Source organism: Theobroma cacao, chromosome 6, assembly GCF_053813885.1.
Source record: "Theobroma cacao isolate CCN51 chromosome 6, ASM5381388v1, whole genome shotgun sequence".
In the NCBI taxonomy this organism is placed as follows: Eukaryota; Viridiplantae; Streptophyta; class Magnoliopsida; order Malvales; family Malvaceae; genus Theobroma; species Theobroma cacao.
Genome location: NC_142644.1, coordinates 25,837,647 through 25,857,637, shown reverse-complemented (window position 1 = coordinate 25,857,637; position 19,991 = coordinate 25,837,647). Strand labels below are relative to the sequence as shown.

General features: G+C 35.3%; 3 protein-coding genes across 10 annotated transcripts; 1 reads left to right on the top strand and 2 right to left on the bottom strand.

Annotated features, from left to right (window-relative positions):
* The first annotated feature begins 445 nt into the window (after window positions 1–445).
* FLU (Tetratricopeptide repeat (TPR)-like superfamily protein) lies at window positions 446–3,304 on the top strand. 5 transcript variants are annotated; one of them, XM_007024621.3, is made up of 5 exons: window positions 446–599; window positions 916–1,118; window positions 1,457–1,634; window positions 2,140–2,457; window positions 2,896–3,304. In XM_007024621.3, the coding sequence occupies exons 1-5, from the start codon at window positions 515–517 to the stop codon at window positions 3,096–3,098; spliced, it is 987 nt and encodes a 328-aa protein (XP_007024683.3). In that variant the 5' UTR covers window positions 446–514; the 3' UTR covers window positions 3,099–3,304. The 5 variants fall into 5 exon arrangements, with proteins under 5 accessions (XP_007024683.3, XP_007024682.3, XP_088663259.1 ...); XM_007024620.3 differs by having other exon boundaries at window positions 447–599; window positions 1,472–1,634; XM_088807133.1 differs by having other exon boundaries at window positions 500–599; window positions 985–1,118.
* A 461-nt stretch (window positions 3,305–3,765) lies between these two features.
* LOC18596255 (oligouridylate-binding protein 1B-like) lies at window positions 3,766–9,107 on the bottom strand. 4 transcript variants are annotated; one of them, XM_088807130.1, is made up of 12 exons: window positions 8,822–9,107; window positions 7,430–7,491; window positions 6,960–7,062; window positions 6,730–6,809; window positions 6,593–6,654; window positions 6,400–6,496; window positions 6,138–6,213; window positions 6,010–6,040; window positions 5,512–5,631; window positions 5,247–5,332; window positions 4,657–4,833; window positions 3,766–4,346 (listed from the first exon to the last, which is right to left on the bottom strand). In XM_088807130.1, exons 1-12 carry the CDS (start codon window positions 8,921–8,923, stop codon window positions 4,065–4,067), a joined length of 1,278 nt encoding a protein of 425 aa, XP_088663256.1. In that variant the 5' UTR covers window positions 8,924–9,107; the 3' UTR covers window positions 3,766–4,064. The 4 variants fall into 4 exon arrangements, with proteins under 4 accessions (XP_088663256.1, XP_017978903.1, XP_088663257.1 ...); XM_018123414.2 differs by having other exon boundaries at window positions 6,400–6,487; XM_088807131.1 differs by having other exon boundaries at window positions 6,730–6,806.
* Window positions 9,108–13,916: 4,809 nt separating this feature from the next.
* On the bottom strand, window positions 13,917–16,176 carry LOC18596253 (protein TIFY 11B-like). Its single transcript, XM_007024615.3, has 5 exons — window positions 15,812–16,176; window positions 15,398–15,587; window positions 14,777–15,075; window positions 14,609–14,666; window positions 13,917–14,214 (listed from the first exon to the last, which is right to left on the bottom strand). Exons 1-5 carry the CDS (start codon window positions 15,945–15,947, stop codon window positions 14,076–14,078), a joined length of 822 nt encoding a protein of 273 aa, XP_007024677.3. The 5' UTR covers window positions 15,948–16,176; the 3' UTR covers window positions 13,917–14,075.
* Between the last annotated feature and the right edge of the window lie 3,815 nt (window positions 16,177–19,991).

Sequence of the window (19,991 nt, the reverse complement as noted above, 5' to 3'; positions counted from 1 at the left end):
CCCATTTCTGAATTGTCATTTTGCTTCCCCTTGTTTAAGATATGGGCAGTGCCATATTGAATCCGTATGCTGAATTCAGCTACTTTGTCAAACCTTGATAATGTCTAAACATAGAAATCACCAGCAGATTTGTGCCCGTAGTTGAACAACAACTTCTTAGCTGTTTTCTAGAAGAATGATATTCCAGGCTTCTGTTAGAACAAGGTTTTGGACCTATAGTACTACTAGACAGGGTCGCCTCCTGATTAGAGTTTGAGCTTTTTGTCCATTGGAATTTGGCTTAACGGTTTGTTAATTTGCACCCACAATAAGCAGAGCTAATTACAAAAATAGTGCAAAAAACCCTATTAAATCCAAGAATATTTCGCCATTTAAATAACACTTTCAGTTAAAGAAAATAATTGAATGGCATAAGTGTAGTTTTTTATAAGTTCCAAGGTCATATATGCCCGCCAGTGGGCACACTCCTATATAATAAACTTGGCTGTGGAGAATCCAACTTTTATCCAAAGCAATGGCAGTGATAATACATTGCTCTTGCTTCCTTACCCGCCCATGCTCTGTTCCATCTCCATCCTACGCCAAACCCCAGTTTCCCGGTCAGTGCTCTCTTCCGCTTCCCATTTGTATTTTTTCTTTTTACTTTTTCTGCAGTGTAAGCTTTGGGTTCCTCTTTATTTAGCAGAATATGTCATCTTCCTGTATTTTATAAAAAAAAAAAGAATTTTGATTGAAAATTGGAGATAAATGTGAGGTCTGGAAATTTAACTTTAAGGTCCCCTGAAATGGGGATTTAAATGGATGGAATACGTATCAAATGAAAAATGGAAATGGTTTACTAATAGAATTGAATTGATGGTGGAGTAAACTATTATGTATACTAATTTTGGGGTTAAATTTGATGACTGAAAACAGGGAAGGTAGCATCTTTTATGTGTAAAGTAGAAAATTTTAGACCATCCTTTAAAGATATTAATGGACCAGTTGGGCTTCATCATTTGTTGCGAGAAAGGGGTAAACAGTCCTTACTCCATTGCCAAAAGTCAGAGGGAAACCGGGTCTTGGATTGCATTTCGTCAGATTATGATGTATTTTTGCAACAGTTATCTGCTCTTGAGGTATGATGGTGAGTCCTCTGGACAGCTTTTGAGCTATTATTATTATTATTTCTACTCATGGTTACTAAGACTAAGCTAGTTAGCTTCTTATTTTAAGTTTATTTTGATATTATTGTGAGCCTCATCTTCATGTCCACACTTGAGAATATCTATAATTTGGACATGATAAGATTTATAGAATGCTTAAATTTCTATGTTTGAAATCCAAGAAAGATGCACATATGCCTCAAATTACTTGGATTTGTTTGAATTTTGGCAATTTATGGTGTATCAAGCCACTCTTTGAAGATGAAAATAATTTTTTTCCATTTTTCATCAACTGTTCTAATTGATTGAAGCTGCTGTTGGGGCAGGGAGGCTTATGGTCAAGAGTCCCAGTAACAGCATTTCTTGCTGCCAACATTTTGATATTTACTGCTCCTTTGAAAGCCCTGGCAGAAACGTGTGAGGCTGATAACTCCTTTTTCAACATGCCTTTACTGCTATTTGTAGCCCTTATTGGTGCCACAGTTGGAGGTATCTTTTGTACTTTTGGTCGATTTTAGTTCTGGTGCATAATACAACTCTGAGTGCTTTGCAAATGAACAAACAATGATGAGTCAGGAATTGAATTCAGATTTTCTATGATGTTCTTGAAGAAATTGTTAGACCAAAAATACTCTGACACAGATTCATGTAGAAGAGATTCTAAATGGCTAACTCACAGTTGAAAATATGTCTCAGTTCGCAGAAGCATAGAAGTAGGATACCTGTTGTCAGTTTGGAATACCAATTTGTTTTGCCATCTAAAAGTACAATTGCCCCTTCTAAATCCTGGAATTCATTCTGAGCAGTCTTTATAACTAATGGAAATAAACTCCCCATGTCTTGTTCTAAATCATGTTGGATTTAGTTGTTCCATCTCCTTTCTTTTATTATTCACCCTTTTGAAAATAATTGATGCAGATGTCCATGAAAATTTCATTGAAAAGCATGTAGCACAAATTATTATTTCCCTGATAATCCATATCTTGTACCTCAGGATTGCTTGCACGGCAGAGGAGAGGGGAATTGCAGCGACTAAATGAGCAGCTGCGCCAGATAAATGCTGCTTTAAGAAGGCAGGCTAAAATAGAGTCATATGCTCCCAGCCTGAGTTATACTCCTGTCGGTAGAATATCTGAAAATGAAGTGATTGTTGATCCAAGGAAGGAAGAGTTAATTTCTCGATTGAAGACTGGGAAAATTTTTTTAAGAAATCAAGAACCTGAGAAGGCTTTTCCTGAGTTTAAGACAGCCCTGGAGCTTGCTCAAAGTCTAAAAGATCCTATTGAGGAGAAGAAGGCTGCGAGGGGTTTAGGTCTGCATCTCTTTGCTTGCCCATCTTGTCTCCATCTCTGATTTAGTAATATATGGTTATTATGGTTTAAGTCAAACCAAGTGACAAAAGATGAATAAGTCGTGCGATACCTTATGGCATTGCCTTGAATCTGTGCATAAAGATTTAAAATGCTCAAAGAAGTGCTTCCATTGTGAACCATATAGTTTGCAATGAAGAAATCCCAAGTCAGTTTATGAATTGAAGTAGCATTAACAAAGCATAAAGGGAGGAAATTATAAAGCCTTTAAACTTGCTTGGACTATATGTGATTGTAATGTGGTTATGTTTGGAGAGCTGTGCAATCTATTGAAACCTAATATTTTCTTTTCTTATTGCCTGGATCTTAAACCTGGAGTCAGTCTCCGTAAAGTTTAACATCAATTATAAGAGTCCTTAACTTAAGGTTGCTCTATTCAGGTGCATCATTGCAGAGGCAAGGTAAATATCGAGAAGCCATTAAATACCACTCAATGGTTTTAGCAATCTCTGAGCGAGAAGGGGAGGACTCTGGAAACACAGAAGCTTATGGAGCAATTGCTGATTGCTACACCGAGCTTGGAGACCTTGAGAAAGCAGGGAAATTCTATGACAAATATATTGCTAGGTTGGAAACAGACTAATGAAGCTGCATATTCCATGGTTCTGCCTTTAATGTAATCTAAATGGTTGTAGAGATTGCAGACAGGTTGCGGATATAACCTCCCCTTTTTGGCCTTTGTCTCCCACCATAATATTGCTTTTGTTAGTTGCCGAAACTGAAATTGTGAACTTAACCATTCCTTGGTTGGATCATGTGTTGTAACATTCCGTTCCCCTTTTCTTACCATTCTTTTATTCTCTCCTTTTCTCGCGTCTTTAGCGTCCATGATGCTTGCAGATACTGAGATTGTTTACTGATAATTTGGTCGAACCATGCGTTGTGACTGATGTGCACTTCCCATCTGCAGAGGTGGAACGCTTCTTCTCTTTAATGCAATAAATAAATACTGCCATCAATGCCGTTCTGTATGCCAGCGGCCAGCGCCATGAAACCCAATAGATCAAAAATAATTTAATCTGAAGTAACCAACATAGCCAATCATGGAGCCTTGTTTTCCAATCTCATTCTTCTCAACCGTTAACCGACAGAGAATCACGGATTAGGATTAGACAAAGAAAGGGGAAGAAAATATCTTGGCCACAAGAATTTAGCATTGCCAAATTGTACTAGCCCTATACATCATGATTATTAACCATAAATATGGAAACAAATCTTCCATCAAATAATTAAGACCACAAAGAACAAAATATCAAACAGAGAGCTGCAAATATGCTTATATATCCCTTGGGGCAGCAACCGTCTGAAATATATAGGAGAAAATACATTAAAAAGCTTCCTAGCCGTTTAGGGCTCAAATAAAATCCGGAAATATGTAAAATATTGATACAATCGGCAAACATATGCTATAGATAAAAGCAGGTTGCAACCTCACTGCTAAAAAAGGAAAATACATTAAAAAAGCCTCCTAAATGTTTTGTTTAGAACTCAAATAAAACCTGCAAATGCAGGGAATAAGGATATTACCACCACACAAACTCTTTTTTTATTACTGATAGTACATTAGCTGCTGGGCAGCAGCAACATTCTGGAACCCACCATCATATATAGCCTGGCTTGCTCCAGCAGCACCCACTCCCATTGCTGCCTGCTTAAGAGGATGCTGTCCCTGGGGATGCATTAGGGCATGAACACCCATTTTGCTCATGGCAAGTTGTCGCTCATAAGCTAAAAGGTCTGTGGCTGAAAGGCCGGGTAAAGGTGCAGCTGCAGGTGGGGGAAGTGGAGTTGAACTTGTCCCTGGTGGTGTAGGCTTACTGCCCCAAGAGCACTACACAAACAAATTAAGATGTCAATTTCTCATAATCCAAGGAATTAAAATATGAATGGAGTTGGAACTACAACTAGAAGATCTTTACATAAGCAGATCCGAATCTAACAACACCAACCATCCTAACAATCATCCAACTCATGTATTGCATCATTTTGGGATATTTACAGGTCAATGATTCGAGGTACATAATAACTGTGCAAAGAATTCCCAAAATATCCTCCGAAACTTCACTAACACACATTATGTTACATATTTATTTCTCAAAAAGAGAATGAAGTCCCATTTTGACCAAAAGCAGAGGACAAACCTTAATTTGCTTGCCACAGAGAAACGACTGAGTGTTCCCCATCTGAATAGCCAAAGCTGCCTCAGTATGAGTACTGTATCTCACAAAACCAAAGCCTTTATCACGCTGGATTCGAACCTCCTCAATCACCCCAGCACCAAGAGCATGGAAGTGGCGGTGGAGTTCAAGTTGGTTGACCTGCACGAATCAACATAATTGGTTTTATTGGAGAACCTAGCATGCTCCTTTACTGAACAAAATAACTGCAGCTTTCAAAATTTTATTAGATGGGAGTTCTCAGGGTTCAAATAGTAGACAGCTGGATCAAGCTCATACCATCATCAGTTGTGAAGCTTTAATTGATACATAAAAGCCCAATTGTTCTTTTTACTCTAGTGAATTTAACAAAGAAAAAACAACTAAAGTTTTCTAAAGTTTTTTGAGTGTTCTACATGCATCTAGAAATACTAGATTTACCTAGAAGTACTAAAGAAATACCATTTCACTTGTCCTACTTAAAGTAAGCTCACAATGCTTTGTAACACTCATTTCAGTATTAACTTGCATATGGAAAATAATAAATAGAGGAGCTATTGGAGATAGCTACTTGCCTCTGGAGCAAGATTGCCCACATAAACAGTAGTATATTGAGGATTATTCTCAGGAGCCTCACTATTCGTTGTCTCTTTACCGTCCTCTGAATACCAAGGGAATAGAAGTAAGTTTCTTTTGCCATTTGACACAAATCTAAAGATCATTAAAGGTAGAATAAAAGTTGTATAATAATTGCTGAGGTTTGCGTTGAACAAAGTAATAATTATCGCTAATGTTTGATTTTTGAAGGAAATATAATGATTTTTGCTACAACAGATGCACCTGATGAGCCATTGGTTAGTTCCACCACACTTTTGGCATCAGAGCTCTGCTTGTCATCATTGGTACCAGCACCCTTTGTTGCCCAGTTACAACGAATCTGCCGGCTACCAAGCCACTTTCCTAGAAAAATAAATCATTCAAATATTTGAGTTTTACTGCAATCTAGAATAACAGCAATTCATGCAAATTATAGAATTTACTAAATACAATTCATCCAGCTCAGCCAAAATAAGTTAATGAATCAAAACTGTACATATGGTGATTTTACAGAAAAAATCATGAGAAATAACAGAGGAAAAAGAAAAGAAAAAACTTTCCTAGATAAATTCAGCAGTCCCATCCAAAAACAACAAACCCAAACCTATTAAGATTACTAGAAAGCATGATAGATATAAATAAAAAATTTGAAACTAAAAATCACAGCTTTATTTGATGTGCTAAAACTGCAACCAATGAAGAAAATAAGTACATGTATAGAGTAAAATGCATCATTCTCACCACTTAAATCATTTATTGCACTTTGTGCATCCTGAACAGAAAAAAAAAATCAACATCAATAGATGAAACTACATTGTAATGGAACAGCAATACAAAGACCCACCAGAAACTTAACCAAAAAACAGTACCTGCTGGTTGCGGAATGAAACAAACCCAAATCCTCTTGAACGCCCAGTTTTCTGATCCCACATGACCCTTGCATCCCTGATATCAGTAAAGATATCAGATTTGTTAGCATTTGGACAGTATAGATCAATAAAGTAAGCACCACAAAAACACTAATTGAGGTTTACTATAGATTTGCACATCCTGATAATTTAATCATATGCTTTTAGTAAGTTACAACATCTGCATTTACTGAAATCAAGATCAAAAAGAGAAGAAGCTTACGAACAACTAGGATAGACAGAAAAGCATGCAAACAGCATTGCATCAGTAACCTCAGGACTGAGATCACCAACAAAAATGTTAAAGTGACCTGCACCAACTATGATAGTATCAAACAGTATAATTGACAAATAACTGCCAAAAACACATCATAAACATTTTAGGGCAAATTTTGCAAACAATAACATGAGCAAACCTGATGTATCCTCTCTTTGACCACTAGCATATGCCCAATTGACCTTGATAGGCTGTCCAAATCTGCAGATTACATAATTTGATGTAAAACACATTCAAAACAAAAGTAACTTGAAAACATTGAAAATTAATACTTACAAATGCCTTCCATTAAGAGACAATATAGCAAGAGCAGCTGATCTGCGATCGAAGTAGTGGATGAATCCATATGATGACTGCTTAAGTAGAGTGGGAAACAAAAGACATGTCAATCATGTGGCAATCGATTGGCGACAGGAAAGTGGACATAACTAAATAAAGTAAGTTAACCATTTCCAATCAGAGCATCTCACAGTAAAAAGAAAAGGACAAAGTATTGAAAAGTATACCTTTTCCTTTCTGATGAGCTTGCAACCTTCAACAGGACCAGTACTTGCAAAAACCTCATTAAGTAGTGGTTCTGTCACTTGTGTATGGATGTTTCCCACATACCTGCAGTTTCTCAAAAATAAAGAAACTAGAAGTTTTAAAAAAAGAAACAAAAAAAAATAAATAAAAGGCTATAAGTAACTTTCTGAGTTGTTAGAAAGATGCAAGAAAATACAAGTATCTATCACATGCCCAAAACCATTTAACTATCAATTACGAAGCCATTAGCTTAAAATTTTGCACTAAGGGTAGTAGCTACTTTTTTAGTCACCAGATTTGAGAAGAAAAGTGTGTCCGATGTAAATAGATCATAAGCATAAAAGTGACTAGGATAGTTGCTTAAGCAAGCAGGGGAAATAACAGACACACAAAACACAAAAGAAACAAAATGGAAAAAAACATAGGTAAACATGTCTAGGTAAACACTCACACACTGCGGCAAGTACTTGGATCAAAACCAGGAGGCAGATTTCCACTTGGGATTGGCTCTATCTGCAAAATAAAAAAGTGAAAAACAAAAAAGAAAAATAGAAAAGAGGGGAAAAGAAGAAACGATGAACAAAAAACGTAACTTCCCACTCGACCAAACTCTAAAGTGTTTATATCCTGGAAAGAAATTGAGTTTCAGAAGGTATCAAGAACTCAACCTAGAATAGGAAACAAGACACTAACTACAACCATTAGAAATGAGAACATCACTTCTCCAACCTCCTTCAAAACACTTTCAACTTAAAGACAAAAGAGAGAATATATTTCAATATATTTTCTCGATTTTACAATGCTTTCTTTTTTTCCCCTTAGGTTTTTCAGTGACAACCAGACCAAAAAATTCCACCTCATCTAAATAAGACTTACTTTCAGCAGAATTGTAGTCTACAGGTCAGAGTAAATTCAGGGACAACGCAGCTCAAAATTCCTTTGAACTCCTCCCCAAATTGAAAAATTAACAATTCAAACAAAAAGGCTTGCCAGAAATGTAACTTTGACAGAATTCAAATGCATTGAAAGTACCATATACTTTATAAATTTACTTCATGTTGTTATATTCCAGCACTATAAAGCTAAAGTGTTCGAAAATGAAATTCAGGAACTACGTTTTATGCTCCAACACTTGAAACAAGTGAAAGAAACTGCACAATTGTACCCAATATTGGCAAACAATAGATACATTTATAAAGTATATGAGAAAGCATATGAAATTCAGCCGTAAACTGAATATAACCAAAGTAGTGGAAAACACAAGTAAATGAGAAAGAAAACACCAAAAGCAAACCTTCTAGCTTGTGGATGGCAACTTCATATAAGATTAATAACAATATTGGAACTTCATGCAATGAAAATGTAAAATATTAAGAAATAAAACCATCTCTCATCAAATTTCAAACCCAAAACAATGAGCTTCACTTTCCACCAAAAGCATGTTAAGCAATTACAAACAAAGACTCGGACTTTCTCATTTCCAAAAACCAAATGAAAAAACTCAACTTTCGGACCAATAAAGCAGAAGAAAAACTGCAAGATAACAGCAATCACATTCAAAGCCCTGAAAAAAACTTTATAAAAAAAATTCCACGAATTCAAGCAGTGTATAAGGAAAAAGCTGCGATTTCAAAAGCCAAATTATCACCGCACAAAATTCCCAAACTAACCCTAGCTCTACCAATCTATCACAAACAAGAAACGGAACAAGAGCTCGAAGATCAAAACACGATTTTGCAAGAATCCAACAAATCATTCCTAAAAACCGGATCAAAAACTTGTAGATAATCGACGAACAGAGAAATTGACTAAAGCGATAAAGAGAGACAAAAGAGTGGAAAACCTGAGGAGGAGCTAAGATGCCTGGGTGGTAGAGAGACTGTTGTTGGAGGAGAGCTTGTTGCATCAAGGCTTGTTGCTGTTGCTTCAGCCTCTGGTGCTGCATTTTTTCTCGGCGATTTTCGAGGGAAAATTAATCGAGGTGTTTGGTTTCTGAGAAAATTACCCCCCTTTTTTTTTCTGTTTTCTCCTCTTCTAGGGTTCTAAGTATGGGGGCCTCGAGAAAGTGAGAAAGAGAAAAAAAAATAAAAATGAGAGAGGAAAAGAGGCCTCTAAAGAAAGAGGAAGCAAAACGAGTGGCTCCAAACAAGTATTTATAGCCGGATTATTATTGAGGGAAGGGAAAAGATAAAAGCACTTCTAAATGCTACTGGTGTTTGTCAATAACAAATAAAAACATGCCACGTGCACACATATTTCAGAATATCATTCTTTTTGTTTCTTTTGGATTTAAGGAGAGAGGACTCGGCCACTGGATAATTTATTGCAGGTTATGTACAAGAAAATCCATGTCCGAAAAAGGGGAATTGGACAAGTTCAGAAAAGCACAAAAGCTTCGGCCCGATAGGCCAGGTAATGGGCTTTTCTGAAAGAAAGCGGGCCAAATCCAAAATTAGTAGTCGGGCTAGCTGGCTGAATGCCCAAAAAAAAGTCCAAGAGCGAAGTACAGTAAAATTACCTTTGGAGGTTTTTTATTTTCTATAATGTTGTATTTATGTTAGTCTCAAATCCATATTAACTCAATTATGAAACGTGAAATTTTCAATTTTTATGTTACCTTTTAAAGTATATAGGTTTAAGCCAAATTTTTTTTTAATAAAAGGGAAATTGGTTAACTTAAAACAATTACATCTTCTTAGCCAAACAATGCCAAACATATCTCCGTATAAATGAGCAAAAATACTAAACGGGAGCTATCAAATACATGTAAGCCCGATGATAAATTATTATGACGTGTTGCCATCCAATTTGCACATCAATTGACTGCACGATGTATGTGAGTAACACAGTAATACCAGTTCCTCTATAAAAGGTCCTTAATTCTTCTAAGTATATTAGCATAAGGGTCCAAACCTAAAATCTCCCGTGCAATTTAAGTCAATTTTTAAATGCTAGTATTTGAAACATATTATAGTAACCTCTGCAGTGTTTTCCTCATATGTGTTCTCAATCCGTCATCTGCTCATTGTTTATTAATGGGTTATCTCATCTCTGGGTAAAAACATGAACGTAGACCTGTAGTTTTTAGGCAGTTTTTGGGCCCTGGTACAAAGAAGACTTTCCAGCAATATTTGTGTTGGGTTCAAGCACAGTGAAGTGTTCATTTAGCACTCATTTGTTGCATTTGATTGGTAAATTTGCCTTTATTTCTTTCTAACTATTGTGCAATAAATTTTTTACCTGTGTTGTAGATGTTTTCAAGCCAAAGATTTAAAAATGTTGCTAACATGTCAGGATACATTTTAGCTACCTCAAAAGTTTCAGTCGTGATCTATAAATTTGCCTTTATTTCTTTCCAGGTATTGAGTGTCTATTCACACTGTTGGGACCATGGCTGGAGTTTGGACGTTAGGTGCTATTCTTTCGTGTGGCAACTCTGAGGAAGACTGAAATTATGTGTCTAACTTGCTGTGACAAGGTGTCAGGAAATTAGTCCGCATGAAACATGACTTGCTTGACAGCTGAGAAGAGAGGAATATCGGGACTTGCAATGAAAGTGCGTGAAGGCCAAGGAGTGAAGGTAAAAGGTGGAGTTGTACATCCTGGAACTGGTCTTATTGAGGTGCTGCTGCTGGTGGTGGGATGTTTCCACGGCTCACTGAGTTTTTGAATGCAGAGTTGGTACTCGTGATGCTTGGGAAAGACGGTTTGATCTCATTGACAACGGGCAGTCATGGGAGGTTACTAGATGGAGCTCCTGCGCCCGCTAACCCATCTTTAAATTCCGTATGGCTGCAGCAAATTTTTTACAGATTCTGCTCCCTGGTTTTTTGGACTAGATGTGTTCTGTAAGCTGCTTTGTATTTTCTTTTAGGCAGCAGCAATTTAAAGTGGGGGTAGATGCTTTGCAGTTAAAGTTGTTATACGCCATTTTAGCTGCTTCAGTTTGCCTCTTACCTGATCATGCCAATGGCATTGCTACCAGTGAGTGGTAGTTTTTACAACCAAGTGTTAATTAAAACAAAACCAGCTTTTCAAAAAATAAAAAAATACAAGTCCACTGACAGTTTAGCTCCACATGTTTATGAAGAATCTTTGGAGGACAAGAATATGAAAAACAAAGATTGTGTGATGGAATTAAATCCAGATATCGGCATCACACGTAAGTAGTATGAGTTGGGATTGGACAGCACGTGAATATACGGGCAAAAGTCGCAAGGGTATCTATCCGAAGGACAAGCGAGTTTAACCTCATCACATGATCTTTTGTTTCTAGATTCTGGTTGTTATATCAAAATCCTTAGCTTTTATCATGGGTTGATGCCGGAAACGTAATTTAGGACCATGGAAATTGCATATGGCATGCATCAACCTCTCCCCTTTTAACATCTGGCATCCCAATTCAATTTGAATGAAAATCGTCTGCCTCCATTTTACGCCCCGTTTTGTGCCCCTTTCATAATTTGATGCCTCGTGTCTCATAGATTTTTGTTTATTAACATCAGTGTTGGTGCCGTTGTTATTGTTTCCAGGGAGGTTAGATATTAACCTCAATCTTATTTGACATAATGTTCGCCTTTGCTCTTCCTGTCATGCCCATCAACATTCTCATACTCCTGTACCAATAAGCGTCCATCAGCATTCTCATACTCCCGTGGAGGTATAAGACTTTTGGGTACTCTTTTTTTTTCCAATCATGCTTGCCAGAGACAAAATCTTCAGATGAATAAGAATACTTATGTCTGCTCTTCCTATGATGCCTATAAAAGTCTGTTTTTTTCATGGAAAATTATGAAATTTATTGAATAACAATAAACCCGTATTACTCTGATCAAGAAGTGATCAATCAAAACATCGATTATGTTTAATCCAAAGTACAAAAATCTTGTATCAACAATCCACCTTTAAACTCAATTATACAATAAAAAATTATGTTTTTAATTCTTGCTCAATCTTATAAATTAACTGATGAGTTAATCTGCAACATCTTTAAATAAATAAGAATGTTTGTATTTTCTCTTTCTTTAATGTTTATCGAAATTTAACTGTCAAAAGAGCTTGTTTTAGAATAATTTCGCTTCTTTTTCTTCTCCTTCTTTAAATTTTTATTACCATCATCAGAATATTAATGAAGAGCAAAAAAACCAAAAAAAACTTATGTAAAAATGGTCCTTGACTTTGATGAAAGATTTGATGAGAGAAGTGTGGAAAAGGGCAGGCTGTAAAGTGTTGATGTTAACCTAGACTAAGTTATACCTAACGGCAGTACAAATGACCTAACAGCTGATGTTAACAAATAAAAACTTATCATACACGTGGCATCAAATTATAAGAGGGGCACAAAACAGGGGCGGATGATTTGTGTTCATTGAATTCGGGCCAGCGGATTGGTTGATATATTATGGGCACACTTTGGGCATTCGATATCCTTACCTTTTGTTTCCAGTGAACAGAATATATAGGAAACCTTTTGCCTTAATCTGTGCACTGTTAATAGTCATATGCATTCATACTTCACCACAAAATCTGCTGTTTATATTCAATTCTCTATTAGTTTGTATCCTTAATTTGAATTTCTTATTTCAACATCAAGCTTCAACTTTTGATAAAAGCTTTCATAAATATTTGCTTTCAGTTTGTATTTTAGAATTAATGTAGTCTCACAACTCTTCAGCTGCCAACCCCTGGTCGGTTATTTACGGCATTGTTCCCCTCCTGTACAGAAGATTGTTTTTATGATTATTAGCTGGTGAATTGGTTATCACTGCCGAAAAGGCAAGAAGCAAAGCTTTCAGAAGGAAGTTGAACAACTAATTTCTGCCTCTGCGGCTGGTGTTCCCTGAAAGTAATTCATGGTGTGCGTATTTAACCATTTTAAAGAATATGATACTGGATTGTTTGACTGTGCTACTATTTTTTTAAGAAAAAATTAAACTGTTTATTCCAATATGGTAAAGCTTTGATGTCCTGTTGGAAACTCTAGCATTTCTTCATCAAATAAAAGGCTAGTTATAGCATAGCATTATACAGTACTTATTTCTTTCCATAGGATAGCATTATTATAGCCATAAAGACTATGTTGTCAAGCCATTTCTGAAGTTGAACAAGCTTGAGCGTGTAAATCGTGAGCTTTCACCTACCATCTATGATAAAAAACAAATGGCAAGAAAGGAGAAAGGTAAAGCCTATGAGGTTCAGGCCTGATGATAGGAGCTTCCTGCTAAAGTTTGAGCAAGCCATCGTCTATTATCTGGTTGCCTTGGGTAGTCTTTGATTAGTTGCCTTACTGGGTTGTGTTGTGGGACTACTGAGAGGGAGGGATTTAGCTTTGAAGATCTATTCAGAAATTATTGGTTTGTTATCTAGCATCAACAAGTACAAAGGGAATCAAACGAAACAGATTTTGTAGCGTATTCCCTATCACACTCCCTTACCTCTAATGGCAGGTCAAAATCAATTTTTCTTGCTTCATACAGGAGTGCCTGCTGGTCTAAGGTTAGCAATATCACCCACAGTCATAGTAACTTAAAATTGTTACCAGAAATATAGGGGGGAAAATGGAACCTAACTCTGTTTTCTTGGCCTGTTCAATTCTGATATGGAAATTTCGCTCATTCTGCAGTATTGCTTGGCTTGGGTCTTGCTCTTGCTGGAGTAATTTTTACCTGTGAACATTCTGCACGATAGGAACCAAAACTTGATTCCCGCCCTCCTTTACACCTTTTTCTATTAACTCAGGAGAGACACTATTGGTTTTCTGACATTGAGTAGTTGAGCAATCAACCCCTTTTATGATTCATCAATTTTAAACCATTTAATGAACTTGCCATCTGCTGTCTGCCTGCTTCCCTACTTGCCAAGGATAACAAATTAACATGTTTCATCCAGAAAAAGATAAGAGAACTGCTTTTGGGGTTTAAACTCTCAACTGATCAAACTTACATGAAAAAAATATTCAGATCTGAATTTAATTGTAACAGATTGGTTACAAAAAATATATTGATAGAAGTATAAAATGCCTAAAAACAATAGTTAAGATCTTAAGCCTGTATCACTAAGGTATCCTAAGTTACAACACAATGAAGTGACCAATATTCCTATAACTTGAGGTCAAGATCTCTTGATGCTTCTTTTGATGATTGACCTGCTTCATGAGATGACTTGCTTTCATCAGGTTTAGGTGGAGGAGGAGATCCTCGTTGGTTGTTAACTTGGTATGGTGCTCTTGCGGCTGCCCTGAAAATGAAGCCAAGGATGAATTTAGTGATCATTCAATGAAGTACAAGACTAAATCTGAACTTAAGGTCTTTGATCTGGTGGTCCAAATGCCACCTTGAAAACCAGCATATATGCAGATCCTGAATTCATATATTTACAGAGCCTATATCCGGTGTTTGATGCATCAAATGAAAAGTAAAAAGGATTATCTCTCGTTTTATCGTCAAGTAAAAATGTTGCAACTTAAGGGGCACCAGTTTTATTTCATTTGTCACAAGATATGAGATCTGTAGTTTTTGAAGAATCCAATTAAGTCCCACAAAATCATGATTTCCTAAGATCTGGAGAAACCAAACAGCTTTTGTGAAGCTTTGCATCCAAAAGTTTTCTAGTGCTGGCTAAACCTTTTTACCTGTCTTTTCTCTTCTCAAAGAACTTGTGAAGTGAATTTCTTCTTGCAATACGCAAATCTGTAAAGCACAAAGAAAATGCAAACAAATTAGAATTTGTCAATAAAAAGCTTTCAAAATTTTCAACAGCAACTTCCTTGATTTATGATTCAAGGTCACATATCAATTACCTGAACCACCATATTGGCGCCGCTCAACAGAAGGGTCTTGATCAGGACTATTTCCAGTCGTGGAGGCGATGTTCAGGTCAGGAATATCAGAATTGCTAGAGTTAATTTTGTCCATGTTAGAATTTACTTTTTCCATGCCAGAGTCAGTAACAACACCAGCACATGCAGTTGAGCATCCTTGGCTAGCTAAGGCCATGATCTCCTTGACCTTTTCTGCTGGAAAGTCATTATATACTAGCACTTGGCCGCCGAAAAATATGGTCAGCTGGGCACTCTTTGGCTCCACCGTTGCTGGTTTCCTAAACCAAGAAAAACAATATTTTTCAGTTCATAGATACTTTTAACAATTTTTTGTCAATAATATCGAGTATTTCAGTAGTTTCTCATGACCCTTTTTTGTTTTAACTTTTAAACAGGAAGGCATTAAACTTGTGGTAGCAATTCCTCAGCTAGATTGTACTTGCAGTCACCGTAACTCTTAAGCACGTAATGCTTCCAATTTACGTAAATACAATAAAACATCAAACTGTTTAGAAGCATTCCAGGTTGGGGTTTCTAAAAGATCAAAATGAGGAGCATCTAAATATTTTGTGATGATCAAAGGGAAAAAAGAATACACACCTGAAATCAGTCTTGTTAGTGGAATCTTCCTTGGAACTGGAGGCACCAAAATTGGCAATCTCCGGAAAGAAATCAGAAGGTTTCACATTTGATGTAGATGCCACAAGATTTGGTCTTGAACTATCAGAAGGGTTATCCATATTGGGGAAAAAGTTCATTGGCATTGCTTGCTGCCTAGATGCCTCAAGCCCTGTAATAGCACCAAAAAAAGAATATAAGTCATCCCTCTTTCCAAATCCAAAAACTTTTCTCTCCAACAGCATCCACAGGAAAAAGAAAAATCTTTGCTATATCAACCAATCATAAATTCTCGCTATTCAACACCCCCATAGAAACCGAAACAGAAGCTCAGAATTTTACTGCAACCCTTTCTTCAGCAACTAACAGAAGCCAAGAAAGAAAGCAAAAGGGTACCTTTAGCTTCGGGTTTTGAGGTCATCCCAACGCTGATATCTCCAATATTTCGTTTCTCTTTCAAGTACTGGCTAAGAAGATTGACGAAACTTGCTCTCTCAGTAGCCTTACCGGACTTTGGGCCTGAATTGGACATTGCTTCCTTCTTTTTTCTTCTTAAAAACTCTCAAGATTCTTACAAAAGCGGAATGAAATGACTGTCAAAGAGAAAATCTAGTGAAACATCAAGTTTCAGGGTCTTATCTAAGTTTTTTGCCACTTTGAGAGATCACTGCTGAAAGAGTATGACAGGATGAAATATAAGGGAGAAGCAGGTTTCTCCAAATCCCACCATGTTCTCTGAACCTGATTAGCTATGAGTTGTCCTGGTTGCTTTATCTTGGAAATTATTAAAAAATTTATTTATGTTTTAATTATTTTAGTTAACGCACGTTTTTTTTGCATTAGGGAAAAAGTTAAGGAAGAGAAAATGCTAGTTGGAGACACAATTGCGGAAGGGGATGTGGCTTCCTTGCAATTGCCTACCTCACCTTTTTCAATGCTTTTTCCTTCCACGGTTGCCCTTTTCGTTTGGACCAAGTTTTTTTTGGAACAATTTTTAAAATTAGTAGAAAAGGGAGAAAAACTGCAATTTCAGTGGTCCAACTCCGAGTCCACACTTTTGGCTGCACATTTTTCATGCTACAAGCAAGATCATTGAATTTGGGTCTTAATATGTGCATTAGTAATGATTAAATTAATGCAATCTCTTTCAGATAACTTGTCATCTTTCAGAGTTTTGCAACTGTGCATTAAATTTTAGTTCAACATTATGAGGTTTTATATGTTATGTTCAAAAAAGTCTTGTGGGTTTAATGGCATGTATTCACGAATTGAATTAAATTTAGTGTTTTCTCATATGAGTTAACACGAACAAGAAAATGAGTAATATTATAATAATTTTAAAAAATAATAAAAATCTACGGAGGAAATGATGTGTAAATCATGCAATAATTCAATTACGTAATTAAAACTCATTCTTTTAAGTGAATGTAACATGTTCATGAATAACGTTAGAGTTATGATCCATTTCTCCGATTCATACTCAACATGGCACAATGTGCTCTCCTTATATTCTTCCTTCTTGATACAAAAAGTTAACGACATTCACTTTTGTTCAATAAATAAATTATTTTGCATCAAAGAGTTAAATTTAAATTATTATTTTTTTAAATTAAAATAATATTATATGTTTAAATTAAAAAATTTAAACGCATTTTTTTAATAAATATATGTAGAGTGAATACTAGTCAAAGGGTACTTTGGTAATTAAAGGCTGTTAGGGGAGCATCGGTATCATGAGACTGTGGTGACTTTTCAGGACTCAGACGGAGTTAGGAGGTTTTTGACGGTGTTAGTTAGGTGGCGTTATATGCCGACAGACGGGCAGAGGCAGACAGCCACTTAGGCCCCACGCGCGTCAAGTTTGTTTCTTTTTTTTTTTTTTTTTTGCATAAAAGCGAAAAACGGTTTCTTCACGTTTCTTTGATATTCTCTCCCTTGACTTGTGTAGAGTCGAATACAGCACGTGTTAAACAATTCGCCTCGGTCGAACCGTGGAAGCACAAATTAAGGCAATTCTGTCATTTTACATATAACACGTGGCAGGATCGTAAGGGTTTTTTTTGTTGATTCCCCAACTCAAGTTGTAGGGCTTCGCATACAATTCACGTGTTGTACCTTTTCCCCTTTTCCCTTGGTTTTTTTTTTCCCATCGAAGTGCCCCTTTCCTGTTTCTTTAAATAGGAATAAGATACTATTATTATATATCTACATTTGTTCTACTTTTCTATATAAAAGTTTTTTTTTAGAGACAAAGTAAGTATGATTGTATTCATAAGCTGAATAAGGGTGTAAGTCTCTGTACAAAATCAAGCACCGTAACATGACAACATTCAAAAACACAAGGGCTGCGGCAATCAACCACTTTAAGATGAAACAAGAAACGTTGATCAGACAAAAGAAAGCAAAATGAACCCTAAACAAAGCTACTAAGTCAGCTCATCTCCTTTACATGCTGCTCACCTAAGGTCTACAAAACAAAAGAGTTCAAAAGAAGGGATAGGTTCCAATATCACATCAGATCATCAAAGCAATCTGCAGACTACACCTGCGGCTCCCCAATACTGAGCATCAGTGTTTCAGTACCATTTGTTGCGTCAAAGTTATTAATTTACTGTGTTTCTTGCGTTTAGACGTATTAATTCTCGATTTTTAATAAGTTCTAATAAGATAATATCAGATAACAAAAAATATATAAAACTAACGATGGGTGTATATTACCATATATAATTTTTCCATGATTTCGTATTTAAGTTACATATTTTACATATCATTAATCTGCTTATTGAGTTTTATAAATTTATTCATTTTTATTTTGGATGAAAATTTTACAAAATTCATCTAATTCTTGATAAATAAAATCAAAGGCCAAATATAATCTAAATGGATTCACGCTAAGTTTATTAGATATAGTTACATCATTTTTCTTACTAAAATATTTTCACATTAAATAATAGATATAGTTAATGTAATAATACTTTTTTCATTACGTATTAAGATTCATTAAGTTTTGAATTACATAACGTGAAATGATTTTCTCTCATTCCATAATTTAGGCTACCTTGGAAGAGTTGTTGAACCCCCGAGCATAATTTATAAAAATTCAAAGTTCGAGGTTATAATATTTCGTTCAAATGTAACGCCATGCTTCGAAATCAAACCCTAACCCACCTAATTCGGTCGGTCTTCCCATAAATGTATGGCAGATGCATTTTTCCCCACATTTCTTTTTTGTAGATATGCCAGCGGTCCAATTGTTGTATAATAAGAGTAAAAATAAAGGCGGGAGTATTAAAGTATTATCACGTGCCAATTCTTCAATTTGGACCCAACGACCAGATTTATTTCTTCAGGATCCTTGTTCCCTATTTGCATCTGGCCAGCCCAATGTACCTAACAAAATATATATATATATATATATATATATATAAAGAGAGAGGGGAAAAAGTTTCCAATTACCATTCAAAATAGGAAGAATTCCATGTCAAATGTGGACAACAATAAATGGCAATGATGACTTGAGGATTCAAATGTGAATTTGAGTGGTGAAAAGTGTTAACTTACTATATTTGATGTTAGCATCACATGCATGGAAAAGGAAAATGAAATAATCAATTTTCCCTTTCGTTTGTAGGAAAAATATGAGATTTTATTTTTTTTTTCTATTATGAGTTTGCATTAAAACCTCTTGGTTTTGTGGATTTCTGTGAACTTAGTGGGTAGGTTTGGGTTTATTTATTACTTTTATAAATAGGTTGACGATATTAATTTAAGTACATTTAAAATAATAAGATAAGCATGCATTAAAGGACAATAAAAATCAAGACCGGTTTTAGGGTAAAGTCACTAAAACAAGGGTTTTAGGGTCTAAATTTTCATAAATCTCATAATTTTTATAATAATAATAATAATAGTAATATAATTAATTATATTAAAAATATATAAAAATTAAAATAATTAATAAAATATCTACGTATTCTCTTATGATTAATAAATATCTATTTTATTTCACTTCCTCATCTTATTAATTCTTAATTGTTTATATAATTTTTTATTAAAATTAATAAAAGTCAAAATAATTAATAAAATGACATATTCTCTAATTTCTCTAATTATCTACCTAATAAATCTCATTTTTAATCACTTCTCATTCCCACAATGCTATGAATTTTCAACTATTTCTCCTATTTTCTCATTTGCTCTTTCTTCCTTTAACTTTAATAAAAAAAAGGCCTCATTTCTTAATTTCAATAAAAAATGTCTCATTTGAATATTTAATTTTAGGCCTTTGAAGTTATTGAGTTGCTATTGATGAATATTTGCAGTAAAATAGGATCAAAAAAGTATATAGATTAACAAATTTGGGTTATATCTAACATGTTATTTGTAACATATTTTGGTATATAACAAAAATTAAAAAACTATTGCTATTTGAACTTTTGACTACATATATACTTTTCTATTGTGAAATATAACTTTGAAAGGGAATACTAGAGAGAAATAGTAAGAATGTAAGAAGATCTTCTATTTCATTTCTTATTTAAATATATCACCATCAACTACAATGCCTTTATTTATA

Excerpts from the sequence above, each read along its gene's own strand:
- FLU (XM_007024621.3), top strand. The coding sequence starts at position 515 with ATGGCAGTGATAATACATTGCTCTTGCTTCCTTACCCGCCCATGCTCT. Across the intron at positions 1,119-1,456 it reads AACAGTTATCTGCTCTTGAG|CTGCTGTTGGGGCAGGGAGG; the intron begins GTATGATGGTGA and ends AATTGATTGAAG. Across the intron at positions 1,635-2,139 it reads TATTGGTGCCACAGTTGGAG|GATTGCTTGCACGGCAGAGG; the intron begins GTATCTTTTGTA and ends CTTGTACCTCAG.
- LOC18596255 (XM_088807130.1), bottom strand. The coding sequence starts at position 8,923 with ATGCAGCACCAGAGGCTGAAGCAACAGCAACAAGCCTTGATGCAACAA. Across the intron at positions 7,063-7,429 it reads CCAAGTACTTGCCGCAGTGT|GTATGTGGGAAACATCCATA; the intron begins GTGAGTGTTTAC and ends GAGAAACTGCAG. Across the intron at positions 6,497-6,592 it reads TCAAAGAGAGGATACATCAG|TTGGTGCAGGTCACTTTAAC; the intron begins GTTTGCTCATGT and ends ATACTATCATAG.
- LOC18596253 (XM_007024615.3), bottom strand. The coding sequence starts at position 15,947 with ATGTCCAATTCAGGCCCAAAGTCCGGTAAGGCTACTGAGAGAGCAAGT. Across the intron at positions 15,588-15,811 it reads CTCAAAACCCGAAGCTAAAG|GGCTTGAGGCATCTAGGCAG; the intron begins GTACCCTTTTGC and ends GTGCTATTACAG. Across the intron at positions 14,667-14,776 it reads GCGCCAATATGGTGGTTCAG|ATTTGCGTATTGCAAGAAGA; the intron begins GTAATTGATATG and ends TGTGCTTTACAG.